The sequence below is a fragment of the Motacilla alba genome, chromosome 13 (assembly GCF_015832195.1).
Source record: "Motacilla alba alba isolate MOTALB_02 chromosome 13, Motacilla_alba_V1.0_pri, whole genome shotgun sequence".
NCBI lineage: Eukaryota > Metazoa > Chordata > Aves > Passeriformes > Motacillidae > Motacilla > Motacilla alba.
Genome location: NC_052028.1, coordinates 7,772,748 through 7,788,065, shown reverse-complemented (window position 1 = coordinate 7,788,065; position 15,318 = coordinate 7,772,748). Strand labels below are relative to the sequence as shown.

General features: G+C 43.6%; 1 protein-coding gene across 2 annotated transcripts in view; it reads right to left on the bottom strand.

Moving 5' to 3' along the window:
* The window catches only part of FNIP1 (folliculin interacting protein 1), a 65,186-nt gene extending 49,906 nt beyond the window's left edge, over positions 1–15,280 (bottom strand). For both annotated transcript variants that reach the window (XM_038149973.1, XM_038149975.1), the window contains exon 1: positions 15,065–15,280. In XM_038149973.1, the coding sequence (XP_038005901.1) occupies positions 15,065–15,153 (89 nt within the window). In that variant the 5' untranslated portion in view covers positions 15,154–15,280. The remainder of the gene's footprint in view (positions 1–15,064) is intronic.
* Between the last annotated feature and the right edge of the window lie 38 nt (positions 15,281–15,318).

Genomic DNA, 15,318 nt, shown 5'->3' with positions numbered 1-15,318 from the left:
CTAGTAAATCTCCACACAAGTATTTGTCACTCAGAGATGGAAAGCAATTGTTATGGACCTTCATAACGAGCCACAAGTGGTAAAATTACAGCCAATATTAAAAATAGCAAGAAAGCCCACAGATCACTCCCAACTTCCTTGCCCAACGTTCACATTCCCAGCTAAATTTCCAGGAGTGTCAAATGCACAAGGACTATACTTTCAGGCTTTCAGCTAAATCATTCCCAGCATGAACTCAAATAATTTCAATTCCTCAAGATTATGTTGAGAATTCCCTGGTCTTCCTTCCCCCTACCCCAGATCTCATTTATCTGCATAGGCAGCATTGCTTTAGCCAAGGTCTACGTGCTATTCTTTTCTCTGGGAAAAAAAAACAACAAAAACCACCAAGAAAAAAGGCAGAGCCACAGCTGTTCAGGGTTGCTTGGAAAAGGAGGAAGACAGAGGTAAGTAGTTATTCTCCAAAGATTCACAGGGATCAGTGCCTGAACAGCATTTTACTCTGTCCCTCATGTGACTTTAATTAGGTGTTGATTCACTCAGTCATGAGACACAAGGAAACAGGGCTGCAAGCCCCAACGTCAAAGTAATGCCTGTTCTGCCAGTTTCTGTATTAGCAAAGCACAAAGGGGACATCCAGTTCTGAGAAGCAAAACTTGTGTTTTCTTGCCCATAAACCAATCCATCACATCATTTCAACCTTTCCATATTGAAAAAAAAAAGGTAAAAAAAGACATATGAATTATTTCAGAGAAAGATGCTTGTGGATTCCCTGATTATTCTCGCCTGTAAGAGCCAGGACCAGTGCAAGTGTCCACAGGGTGAGCTCCCTGGCCAGGCTCTGAAGCCCTGAGAGCGGAGTGTCCCCTTCCATCTGCTAATCCAGGTCCAAGCTGCTTCAGGATATCAGGGTTTCTTCTGGGGTTTGTTTGTTTGCTTTTGGAAAAAGAATACAAGCTATTTTTCCGTGGCTTTATTCCTGTTGTTAAGTGAATTTCTTGGCCTCCTTAGCACCAAAAAGCTTTTCTGTTATGGGGTCTGGTTCCCATAGCAACAGGCTTTAAAAATATCAAAGAAATTTTCAGGACATGGTAAACCAATTTCACAAACCGTGTATATGTTTGTAATAGGAAAAGCTGGCAGACAATTATTTATATGTACTCAGTTCAAACAAGGTTTGATGTAGGGATAATCCGAAGATGCTGCTCTCAGCCCAAAGCCTGGGGTTGTAGAGGACTACAGTGAACTTTAGCTTGCTATGTTACCAGGTCATTTATCAAGACAGTCATATAAAATTAATATATGACCATCATTTTTCCGATGCCGGTGACATTTAAGCTCAGTATGTCCCTGAAATGCCTTTAATGCCAAAAGCTTTTTTTCCTGACAAATACAACCCCTGAACCTTTGATTTTAAACACTTGTAGTGTTGCTTGTAGTCTCACCCTCCTCATTTGTGTAGATTCTACAACTTATTTAAAACACATGCCTAGTGCTAAGCACATCAGTGGGTTCACTGGGAGCAGTCAAACTACTTCCAGCCTTAGAGCACATGCCTGAGCACAGTGCTGACTCAGCCTTACTGCCCCCATCGGCTTTCACCAAAACCCCATCTCAGTTACACAGGAACAACTGCAAACTAAAGACAGAGGATGATTATACAAGTATAAGAAATTCCTATCTATGGAATGAAATCCCAGGCTGCCCTATCCGAGTGCGATGCTCATTAATGTCAACATCCCACAAGTCCTAATGATAGATACTCCCCAGGAATCAACAACTGCCTGGCACGAATATTGGTCACTTGCCATCTAAGCATCCTCCAACACCTTCAAATGTCTGATGTGGCCCAATTCTGCAACCTTTCTGCACAGAGAGTAGTTACCTGCTGCCATAAGCCCAGAAGACTTTAACCCATCCCTTCAGTTAACCCTCAAAACCCCTAAATGTCAAGTACACTGCATTTCAAAACTATTGCCAAGCTCTGAACCAGAAACAATTAGGAATGATTTCATAGATCTGCCAAATAACACTACTGAATATTTAGGTGCTTTTCAGGAGGGAAGACTTTTCTAACTTGGCTCCAACCCATGCACTGAGCATCCCTCCCTTACTGGCTCTACGAGTCAAACAGGCCCCTACTTAACTTGCAGAAGGGATGAGATCTTGATTTGTGCAGATATTGCAAGAGCCCCAAGACTAATGTGAGGAGCCTAGACTGCTTAATTCTCCAAGGCAAGAGTCATGCTGCTCAACTGTTTTCCAAATTAAGCATGTAAAGGTGACCTGAAACTATTTCAGGTGGATTTATATAGAGCAGACACTAAAGACATTGGTTGACTTCACTTTTATGTAACTCATAAGGACATGAGGACAAATAAAAATCAAATGCTTGAACAAGCCACAACTTCATTCATATTGGAAAAAAAATACAGACTATCAGAATATTGGAGCAGCCTGACACCTCCAAGCAAATGCACCTTAAAGTGTGAGGTCCTAAATGCTTTGGTTCCCCAAAGCAGAAGAACATGTAAAAATGCATTTAGCTATCAGCTAAGGCCCACTCAACCTTTAAACCAAGCTTAACAAAGTGCTCTACTGGCTTTGCTCCACTGTGCTTTGCTCACTGCTGCAAGGAGCTCTGCACCCTCAGGCTTTCTGCCATCCCCTTCAGTTTTCTAAGTCTCACTACACGCTCATGGTTTTGGGTTTCCAAGAATGGTAGGAATGGAAAATACAGGGCATGACTGGCCATTGCCCAAGCTCTTTAATACAACTATCCATCTAGAGGGATTTTCCACAGCAGAAAGACTGAACTGGTCAAGTATTACTGAGAACCCCACATGACAGATACATGGCAGCTTCGAGCATCAGCTGAACATTGCCCTTACATGCCTCAGAGCTTTTCTTACTGCTAAAATCTGTCTGTGATAAAGAAAACTGCAGGTTCAGCTCAACATGCCCTCCCTGGGTATCAGCACTGAAACTCACTCCAAACACACACCTTCCTTATCACGGAACTGAGCTGGAACACACAGTCCAAACCAGCTCTGCCTGACAGAATCAACAGAATCACTTGATAAAACCTACGTTGTTCTACTGGGAGAGGCTGTACTTAATCAAGATATATATGTATATTTAGTGTATGTTCAATAAACCCCTCTTTGCCAGTAGTAACCAAATTGATGCAAACATAATTCCAGACACTCCCAGCCACCACAGCTTGCCAGCAGATTTCAGTCTGCCCACATGAGCATCCTTAAAATGTGGAACCCGAAGAAGCCTAGCGCTGCAGGTAACCTGCTGTGAACCAGCCACAGCACCACACAAAGCTATTTATTCCACTGCAGCAAGAGGAAAGAAAGGCTCACATGCTGGACAGCAATAGCTGTCAATGCCACCAGGACATTTTGGACTGGGTGGTTTTATCGTGGTCTTTCTAAAGGAGCTGTTGTCAAAGTAAGTGCTCCCTTTGCTTTTTGTTTCCCTTTCCCTGCTCACGCACATCACTTGATGTGACACAACAGTAACCCCAAACAGGATGCACGCCACTGCTTGTGGCAGGAGGAGGAAGGGACAGCACAGCACCCAGGGGAACCCTTCAGAGAGGAGAGGCAGCACTGCAGGCCTCAGAAGACACCAAGAAGACAACAGAAGAAGGGAAGGGAAAGCAAGATGGGCTTTAATTCTCTTCTTCTGTGTATGAGTGGATGTGAGTAAATACAAGTTCCCAAAGCAGAGCACCAAACAGGGACAGTGACAATGAGGGAGAACACTAGAAGTAACAAAAAAATCCTAAACCAAATGAATCACAGTGTCACTAAGGCTGGAAAAGTCCTCCAAGACCATCAAGTCCAACCTTTGGCCAAATACCATCACGCTGTCAAAACCACTATATCCTGTAAATTGTATGTATGTAAGCACAGCAGCATCATACAACTGCTTCCAACCACACCTGCACACGTACCTTTGTAACCTTCTGAACACAGGGCAACTCCAAAATGGTTATATTTATACAGCATCTATCAGCCCCCAAAATCACAAAAATCTTAGCATCATGGTTCTGATCTAGGAAGCAAAGACATCTGCCCAGTGTTACATTACAGCAACTTAGGCTTGTCTACACAGAGCACACAGGTAACGAATTTACCTGTCTTGCTGCTGGGGGAAACACCAGAGTCCTTCTCTCACACACAGCAGCTGAGCAAGGCAGGCAGGTTTCTGCTTTGTGGTATCCTGATTACTGTGAGCTGAGACAGCTGCTTGCACACTCAGAGCCATGACAGCAAATGAAGACACCTGGGTATATTTTCAAATAAATATACAGCTATGTGTGTTTTTTCTGACACAGACAAATATGTACCTACATGACACAGGTCTAACAGTGAGGATTTTCCTGCTCTTGTGATCTCTTTTCTCCCAGTATGAATATCCTTCAGCAAAACTCAAGGTTTTGGCACTGAAAGCCTTCAAACCCTAGTGAGGATGCTGAGGACTTCATAGAATTGGGCCATTTAGTATTTACTTTAATGTTTAAGTTTCTCTTTATTTTAATTTTTATATAAAAAACAATTTCTTGTCAAATTTCCCATTCCTCTATATTATCTTCTCATCTGTCTTCTCTATCCATTCAGATGAGAACAATTGCCATTACTGAATCTTATATTATCTTGCATGGGTTTTTTCTCCAGTGTGAGCATAGATTAATGTCACCTCCCAAGTGCAATTCAGCTGATTTGTCCTGCTAGCTACTAATAGAAAAGACCAGTATTTAAATGAGCATATACTAAACCCAGGTGGGGAAAAACCCAACAAAATCCCAAACAAACAAACAAACAAAAACCCATAATACCTGGTGTCTTATCTTCTGCCCCTAATGTGAGAAAAAGCCTTACACAACACACAAGCATAAGCTACCTAGCAGTTTCTGAGCATGCTTCAATTGCAAAAGAAAAATCTCATGACACATTTTAAAGTAGCTACATATTCAGGCTAACCAAAATTATTAATTTGCTGATAACTGCAGAAAAGATACTATGGAAAAAAAAAACCCTACTAAATTTAAAGAAAGTAAAATAAATTAGTCTTATTACAAAGTGATAATTTTGCTTATCTAAAAAAAGTCTGATAAATATTTCTTTATACAAAGATAAAATTCTGTTTCAGTCTCAAAAGAAGTTAAAGTTGCTTTGGTATTTTTTTTACTTCTGCACTTTTTAATTATGTCTGTTTTGGAAAAAAAAAAAAAAAGAGGTCAGCAGTTCGTGATTAGCATCTCTTGTATGACTAGTAAATATACCCAGCTAAGAAACCATCATGCTCCTTTTCAGAGTTTCTTAATACTCCATGCTGTCAGTAGAACAATTTCCTTTTCTACTGAGCAAGTAGAGTAATTTCCAGTAACTCACAGCAGCTGAAATACGTTTAAGTACTGAAAAAACCAACCACTTTTTTTTCTGTCTGACTATTTAAGTTCTATGTCAGTTTGGGCTGCCTTTAAATAGAAACACAGTACTGTAAGCCAATTCACCGTCCTGACATTTGAGGCATTTCTTTAACTCTGTCTTAAGGGGTAATACTGTTATTTTTCCTGTAGGAACAAGAAAATTCTGGCAGACTTCTTCCCTAGCAGCTTCTCAGATGTTCAGATAATGTCATTCAACTAGAACAAGCTTCTGAGAAGGAGCACACGCTCCCTCCAAGTTCCACAGCCTGTTCCCTGCGCACCCAACCACACAGCTTATCATCTGCACCCATGCTTCATTAACACCTGAACTAACACAGTTTTTCCCTACAAATTTCTGGTATCAAGTTTCATGAAAAGGAGTAAACAAAGCATTCAGCTAACTCTCCAAATGGCAAGAACATTTTCTAGGCAAGGCTTCACGGGGGCAGCACGGGGAGAGTGCAAAAATACTCGACAAGAATCTCATTCATTTCCCAGTGAACTGCTCACACGTGATGTGCTTCCTTCTGCCCAACTGGAGTCTTCCATAATTACCCACAAACATGACAAACTAAGTGCTGAGCACACAGGCTTGGGAGGCCTGATTTTAACCTTGGACATACATGAGACAAGAGAAACATGGGTATGCAGCAGGCGGGGTGTGCTTTAATACTCATCAGAAAACAAATAATTTAGCTAAAAGAGGTTTTGATATTCTGGTATTCACAGTAGTCCAGGGCTGGCCTTTCTTGAGGTCACACTACAGCTGTTCCCTGCAAACTACGCAGGGCAAACTGTGGAACCACATGACTACTGTATTCCTCCAACATGCCCACACTCTGGCTGTCCCCAGGGACACAGCCATTGGAAACAGGAATGGACAAATGCAGCCAGCTCAGAGCTCCACAGGTCCTCACGGGCAGGAGACACCCAACAGCACCCACAGCATTTTCACTGAAGTTAGAGAAACTCAGCTCACTCAAACTTCTGTTCTCACATTCTCCACCAGACATGACAGAAATCAATCAAAAGGTTCAGAAATTACTGAGGGGAGTGCAAGGCCAAGCACTGCAATGTGTGAGCCACCATTTCCACAGCTCCTGAGGCTAAAATAAAACAAAATAAAAAGGCATATAGCAAAGTAACTGTTCCTTTGGGCAATGCTCAGACAATTTACCTTCTCTCTCTTTGAGTGGGAAATGACACAGGAACTGTGGTGAAGATACTGCTCTGGCTTAAACAGGCACAAGGCCAGGATCTAGTCAGGGCTGAACTGCATTTGAAGTTTCTTCATTTATCAACTAAAACAGATGGAAGAGAACTGTAATTTGTCTCCTGTTTCTTTCCAGCTCTATATCACAAAAACTGAAAGAGCAGAAGGTTTCTGGTACTATTACAAATTTTATGTTTTGCTGACATTTTAGCTGGAGCAAGGGAAAAAAACATTTGAAGGTGCTGAGAGTGAGGCACACACACATCCGGAGGGGCATGAAACACCATGAACGTGCAGGGCATGATCTGTGCCCAGAGTAAAGGAAATGTGACTGTTTCTGTGATGTATTTTACTCATTTTAGACAAAAATAACTACTGGATGTTGTGGAACTATCCTGGAGAAACAGAGCAGGATCAGTGGTGTGTGATGGATCACTCCCATGCCTGAAGCTCACTGCTGTCAGCAGGGGCTGTTGATGTGGGCAGGGGTACCTACAGCCAGGATTGTTGCTACTGACACTGGCACCACTGCAGAATCCTCCACTGTACAAAATGGGTTCTTTCAAGGCCAGAGTTCCAAAGACAGATAATATACAAGAGCTGGGAGATACCCTAATTATCAACACAAAAGCATCAGACAAGACTGTTTAACTGCTTGATAAGAGCTATGAAATTAGAAAAGACAAAAAAGTTTATTACAAGCACATTTTACTTGCAGATGCATTTCACATAAATGCACTATTAATACTCTATATGTAGTTCCTGGAGTATTTCATGCTGCAATTCACATGTTTGAACAAGTTTCTCTGCAATGCATTGTGTTCTGAATAATAGTATCTCCAGAAGCTATCAGTTTCAGAGAAGAAAAAGATTGTTTACGCAAATGTGCAGAATCAACAAGTAAAAGCTTCAGTTGAGCACTAAGCAACATTGTTAACCATGCATTGTTGTAAAAATAAATAAACCTTTTTCAATACAAAGACTACATAATGACCACTCACTTGTCTATGAAGCAGAACATAATCGTATTGCGTGTATTGGGCAGGTATTGTTAGAAATTAATGATTGAACATAGTGCTTATGGTCACATTCCTTAGGCACAACAGAATCACATGAATTTTGTACAAATATATTTCCCATATTTGAATATTTCCCATATATGTCTTTTGCTACTACTCACTGTAAGGTGGAGCAGCCCGTGCATTAGCTAACCGATTACTGATTAATAAAATCATTTCCTGTTTTTAATGGGCATAACTTTTTTCCTCCAGCAGATATCTTACAGATTAAAGTTCTCTATCTAACACCACAAATGCAAAATTTTTCAAGTCCTCAGAGGCAAATTCTGCTCTTGGCTGATTCTGGAAGCCCAGCACAACCACACTGTGGATTCGCTGCTGCAACTGAGCTTTGCATTTTTCCTAACATTACTCACAAACATGTGATCCTGCAGACATCCAGCTCCAGATGTAGCTGGGAGGGAACACAACCACCGAGCATGAAACCACTGCATGCATTACTTTCCACTTGTAAAACACACTGCTGAAGTGGTCACCTAGAGCATTCAGCCAAAATTACAAAACAAGTTGCAGGCTCCAAGTCACACTGGTCCAGTTTATTCCAGAACAGAAGCTTGGATTCATCCAAGCTGTCACCATGAGCATACGCTAACTTGGAGCATAACAGAGCATACACAGAGCAAGGGATAAAGCCCTTTGAAAATACAAGGACATTCTATCAATCAACCAGATGAGCTGATCATCCCAAGTCAGCAAGGTTTGGAACACAAGACACGTAAACACACCCTCAGTCACCTGAAAACAAATGGTGGAATTGTTTCAGAAAAGGAGAAGACATTGCAGTGCACAAGCAGGTACATACACCCCATGCTCTTGGTACATCCTCATGCCTCATGACCTCGCCTGGGGTAGGAGGGGGAAGAAACAGAACCCAAGGGTTTGTAGAAACACCTTGTTACAACACTTGCCAGTGTAACCCAAGTATGAAGCATTTCCACTCGATTATATCTGTATGTACATGATTCACTCGCCCCAACCTCTCCTGAAAAAGATTTCTAATTTAGAGGAAGGAATTGAAATGCAGGAAGGGGAACCAAGAAAGTGACTGTTCCAAGGGCTGCCCAATGAGGCAGGAGGCTGCAGCTATCCCCAGACAACCCAGGCCATCCCACAGGGAGGAAGCGAAGCCGCAGGCTGGGAGGAAGCCGAGAGCGCACTGACAGTGCTGACCTCGTGATGGCCAGGACGGGCAGGGCAGCCTCGTGATGCCAAATTCTCAAGACACCACGAGCTCCCAGCCACCACAGGATATGCCAGGAGGAAAGGCAGTAAGGGTGACCCTTCACCTGTTGGCTCATTTTGTAAGGCGCTTTACCGCCTTCTAACAAACGAGAGAAAAAACGAGCAGAGGGCTTTTTCACTCCACCATCCGTGTTCTTCGTTCCACTGGTGATGGGAAGAAGCCAAGGTGAAGCAAGGACTAGGCAGAGGTCCCACCAGGGCAGGGAAAAACTTTCCAAGGCACAAAGCCAGGCAGACACACAAGCACCCCAACAGTTTTCAAATGATTTCATCATTGCACTCACATGCACCTAGCATGCTGGGAATATCAATCCAAGTTAATTCCTTCAGATCTGGTGATGATATAAGTAAATAATCACTGGATGGACTGCCAACCCTCTGATTATCAGCTCCTTCAGTCACTGTACGGACCCAGCTTGCAACATTGCTTTACTCAGAGCTAGCACCTAATTTTCAAGGATGTGCTGGGAGTTTTAGGAGCATCACATTCCTACCTGGAGCAGCACTGGGAGACCTAGAGAATGGTGGCAAGGAAGCCTTGGAGAGTGGCCCTTTCAGAAGAAATTAACAAAACTACCTCCAAGCTCCAGAGGTGCTCAGTGGAATCTTGTCACTCGTATGTCTCTGTTTCCAAGATGAAAATTGACTTTAAGCACTGGAAGGTACATAAAAACTTACATGACAGGAAATGCAAAACAGATTTTGGCAAAAAGAAGTACTTTAGAAAACAGTAATATATTTCAAAACACAAGCCAAAGTAATCATAGCATAGAGAAAACTGTGCATAAATCAAATTGAAGTATTTATTAAAACTTGGTGCACTCAAGCTAATGAATGCAACCAAAAAGCCAAAACCATACTCATCCAAAGATTACAGAAGAGATGGATTTTTATAAAAAAGCAAAACTTAAAAGGACGTTAAAGGGCAGAAATTAGCTCAATAAAAGCCCAGTAACATTTCAGATGTTTAAGAATTCGAGTAATCTTAAAAATATGGCATGAAAGCTTTTTAAATTCATCAGATAACTGGAAAAGATAAAAAGCTGGACCTATTACAAAATGAGGTCCAGCTAATGCTCTTTTGGAACAAAGACTTTGAGGTGGTGAAATTCCAGGAGTTTTACAAATATTGACAAAAAACCTCGCAGAATGCCAGAAATGAACAAATATCAAAACATGCTGTTTCATTAACAACAGGTTTTGGTCAGGCTGGCCTGATGCACTGCTGAGGAACAACTTTAAAAAGCCTTGTGCAGAACTACTAGGATCAGGAATTTGCTGGCTGCGTTGCTCCCAAGAACTGACACAATTTGGCAAGAGATCTGCTTTCCTGGGCTCAGCCAAGCTGTACACAAAGCTACCTGCTCCTGAGAAAAAAGTTCTCTGGGTAAAACTTTTGACTGCCAATACCAATGTAAAGACAACTTTCATGCTCCTCCTTCACTGTACTTCAGCCCCCACTTTAAAAAGCTGCAGTAGTCTCTGGCTACACATTAATAAATGTCTCTGAGTCTCTTTGCACTTTTTTTCAAGAAATTAGCCTCTGGTTCAAGAAGCAATTATGCTTTTGTAAGAAAGCACGTACCATTTTTACTGTGTAAGAACAATAGCTCTGCAGAAGAACTGGCTCATGAAGCATCTTTGTATCAAGCTACCCATTTACAACTCTAGGTTTATTATAATTCCCTTGATGAATGCCACTGCCAAAAATTATGTGAAAGGCAACAAATCTCAGGATACCATTTAAAGTCACTGCCACAGAGAGCAGAAAGAGTCTGGGCTGATGGGGAATGCTTGCCTAGACAGATTTCAGGAAATACTACTTTGCAGTCAGCCTGAGGCCAGTCCTACCTCAGGAACCTGGCAAACTATTCTCTCAATAAAGGAGCAGCACATATTACTAGAAGACCCCAAGAAAGCACATGTCCGTGACAACAAAAAATGGCTTTCTCTATCATAAAGAACATTTAAAATTATTTCTTCCTGTATTTCCCAGCTTGAAAAACAGCACTCGTTCTCAAATATACCTAGATAACCAAAGCAAAGCCCTAAAGGAAGAATGTGCCCAAAGATACCCCACACCATTGGTAAGACTTGAAACTGGAAGGGGTTCTGTCAAGCTTGAACAATCACCACACAGCTGTACCTCTACAACAGGTGCTTTAACAAGAGCAAAACAGAGTTTGCAAACATCAGTGGAATGCCCCTCGGGGTGAGATGGTTCTTTAGAGCTCCCTAGATTAAAATAAAAAAAGAGACACTGAAGCTTTTATTGAGCTGTAGTGTAAAAAGAACTCCTGATTAATAATCCTTCTATCCTCCAGCTAAGCAGGCAGGATGTCTAGAGACAGAAGGGAACAAGTATTTGAACTTTATACATGAGATGGAAAAAATCCCCACTGAGTTCCCTCCTACATGGAGCCCCAACTCATACAAGTCCCATAGTTCAGTGTTACTAGACAATCCTCTCCCTCTGCCACATGCTAACAGTGCCCCAGGTCCAATCAGGATCCCAACACACTCTCCTGCAGAAACCCTGCTGCAGTCCTTGCAGCTGTATTTACCATTGGAAACACTGCCCACACATCCTGACAAGGATATAAAGCCTCAGCCCTCTTGGTAATTTACTGAGCTTCGGGCTCAATCTACTGAGCCCATCTTGAAGAACAAAAAGCTGGTTGAGTTTTCAGTGACTTACTGGCTTCCTTTTCTCCAGAGGGCTGAAGTGGATCCCTGGAAAGCCAGGAAAGACACAGCAGCTGAAAATCACTCTCTGGAGCAGCCAGTAATGTAAATGTGCAGTGGAATGTTTTGTGTGCCCATATAATATACAGCAGAAATGCATGGCCGCTTCTACCTAATTTAAGGAAGTTTTTGTAAGATTATTTCCATCTTACTGGAACAGGGTTCATTTATTTACTATTTTAAAGTGTATCTCCATTTTAGATACATATAGCTTACAGCTCATGTGAGCACCTTTATGTATTTTTACAATAGGAATATTTTGATTCTAAAATTCTAGAAAACTGCTTACCTGAAATTTTATTTTCCTGATAACTGTAACAGCCCGAGCCTGGGCTGAGTTCTCCTGTCACCAGCAGCACTCTGTGCCAGATGCTACAATATGGCCAAGAGATCCTATTTATAGTAAGAATTACCCTCAGGGAAAATCCACTCACATGAGTATTATTTGCAGTAGACAGCAGGTACTCTACATCTTGGACTATAAGGGCTTGACTTTTCCCTCCTAGAATACTTGCAGGTGTTTGTGTGTTTCTTGTAAACAGATTTTACCACTAAAATTTGAATATTCTTGCTCACCACGTGAATGTCAAGCTGTAGCAAGAGATTTCAATCTAAGGGCCAAGTCTGCCCATCGCCCTGGATTAAATGGAAGAGCTAAAAAAACTAACAGTGGATCTACTGTGATTTCCTAAAGTTTCTTCTGGAAAATAAAGTGCATGTATATATTAAAAAATTACATAAATGGCAAACTGGAACCTTAGCAAATATTTTACAGTTGCTAACTTACTGTTCGCATTCTAAACCTCTTATCTTCTCCAGCACCTAGTCCCAAAGGGTTTTACAGAGTCTGGCTAGACTTAGGCTCACAAAATTTCACATACCCACAGCACAGAGAGAGATTCTTGGCAGGAAATTAAAAAAAAAAAAAAAAAAAGAAAAAGAAAAAAAAAAAGTTAAAGCCCACCACAAACAAATCAACAACTAAACAAAACGCTTCCCCTGAAAAGTATTGTTTTATTTTTTAAACAATGTAAGGTCAGATAGATAGAACTGGTGAATTTTCATAATAAGCCTGATGGAAATGTAAAATATATTGATAGTAAAAAAAAAAAAGTGGCAAAATCATCCTAAAATGTTCTGCTATAGTAATGTCATTGCCAGAGTAATTGGGCTCTTCTCTCCAAGTGCATATTATTCACAAAATACAGTAAGAGAATTTATGCATTTTTATGGTTGCTCTACAGTCTTCTCAATAGCAGACCTGTGTTTTCAAAGTGAAGACAGACAGAAAAAACAGTGCTCAGAATATCTGGGAAATGCTCTGTTATTTAGACTGTAAACAGATATAATGTATCAATCCATAAAACATCACCGTGCCCCAATGGAATTGATGAGGCTGTTGCATTCAGGTTCATGGAACCAGCAACAGTCTAACTCTTAAAGTGCTTATTTCCAGTCTCCAAAGACTCAGCTGTCATAAATATCAGTCCTTATTTTGTGTATTATCTGAAAATTTCACCAGGAATTGATAATCCTAACAAGTTGTGATCTTAGCTACAAATTTAGCCTCATTTGGAAAATGAAAGCAGCCATTAGGGAATGTGCCTAGAGAGCATCTGTATTAATCTTCAAAAATACTACTTGGCTCTCCTAAGTCAGAGCTGGATCTCCCACCCTCCCCAGAGCCTCATCAGCCTTTCCCTGCAAATTATACCTGTGGGTCCACCAAAAAAAAACCCAGCTGCAAATTCACCAGTTACCAGGTGACAATTCTTATCACAAAGTGGAACAGCACTATCAGTTTCAGACCCAGTTTGGCACAGAATGATGCAGGTGACAAGGAAAGCACAGACCTTGCCAAGTACTCGCTCTCCTCCTTTCAACACGGGTGTGATTCCTACATTTCTGCCCCAGGTCTGCACTGCAGCTGTTGCCTGAACCACCAGTCCCTAGACAAACCCATCACTAAGGGAGGGCAAAAGGCATGCCAACTACACAGAGCAGCCCCAGTACCCCTTCCCTTCCCCACCAAGGGCTCTGGTCCAGTATGAAGATGATTTGGAAAATAAGATGACGTTGACATCATTAAAACATTTTGTTTCTTAGAAGAAATCATTTTAAAAAAAGGATTCACCCCACAGTGAATATCAGAGAGGTGTGAAAGCAGTTACGGATCAGTGTCTTCAAAAGTTGTGTGAGCTCCAGGTAATGTCCAGGAGCATGTCTTGACTCTTTGAGGACTCATTTAGTCCAATCAATATCTTTTGAAAACCCTTGTGCTTAGATAACTGCAGATACACTGTTATCCACCTAAACTGCTAAATACTGCAGCTAAAAGCAGTATCCCACCACAGAAAATTAAGCCCATCAGTCAGACGTGTCCCTTTACAGAGCAACCCAAGGGCTGATCCTTTGTAGGCAGTAAATTTCAAGGCAGCGAGTGGGAGAGAGCTTCACCACACTGTAAGAAGTGCTTCAAGAAGCCCGTAACTCTTACGAATGAAGCAGATTTTATTTCCATCCAGGTGGCAAACCGCACTTTGAAACGATAGTGAAGGTTCTCTCTTTGCCAGGACGCAGACACGGCATCGCTTTCCAGCCTGACCATTATTCACGCGTGGAACAGCACAAAAGCTACCTGTTCCCAAGCCAACCAGCCCGCGGAAGCCCGGGGCGAGCCCCAGGCCCCGCAGAGCCCCCGAACGCAGCCTCTCCCCGCCCCGGCCCCACAGGCAGCGGCCCCTCGGGCTGCCCCGGGGCCCCTGCCCTGCTCCCCGCGCTCAGCTTGGCCCCACTCGGCCGATCCAGTGCTGCTGCTGCGGTCAGAGCATGACGAATTTTGCTACAAGCCCCACTCCTCTCTTCGCCAAAACTTCACGTTTTCTCCCCGTTCCTGGGGCTGCTCCCTGGGGACCTGCCCGCCTGTCGCCCTCCCCCGGCGCGCAGCATCCCCGGAGGGGCCCGCGGGGACCGGGGCCTCACACACGCCGGGGAAGGGGAGGCAGCCGCGGGCTGGGGGCGAGGCACGGCCCGGCGCTGGGAGCGGCGGCCCCGGTGGGGAGGCAGCCGAGCGGAGGCACCGCAGCGGCCCCGACGTGGCGGTCCCGGGGGGCTCCTGCCCCGCGCCCGCCGGAGGGGCCCGGCCGGGGCGGCCCCGCGCTCCCGCGGAGGACGGGACACGGATCCCCCGGGGCTGGGGGGAACGGTCAGGTCGCCGAGGAGCTGCCCACGGAGCAGGGAAGGGTCTGCCAGCCCCCGCGTCCTCCGGGCGGCGGAGGGAACGAGGAACTCGGAGCAGAAGTTTGGGGCAGGGGAGGAGCGCGACCCCGTCCCGGTTACCTGAAGACACAGTCGTCGCGAGCGTCCCTGGCCGGGGAGATCAGGCCGTGCTTCTTGTTGAAGAGCTTCTGGAAGAGGGTGGGCGGCATTTTGGGGCGCTGCCGCTGCCCCCGCCGCCGAAGCGCTGGGCTCCGCGCAGCGCCGTCCCTTCGCCGCGGCTAGTTCCGCCCGCCCCGCTCCATTCGGTGTCACAGTCATATGACAGAAATTAGTCACCCGGCGCTGCCAGGAGGGGAGGAGGGAGCGAGGGGAGG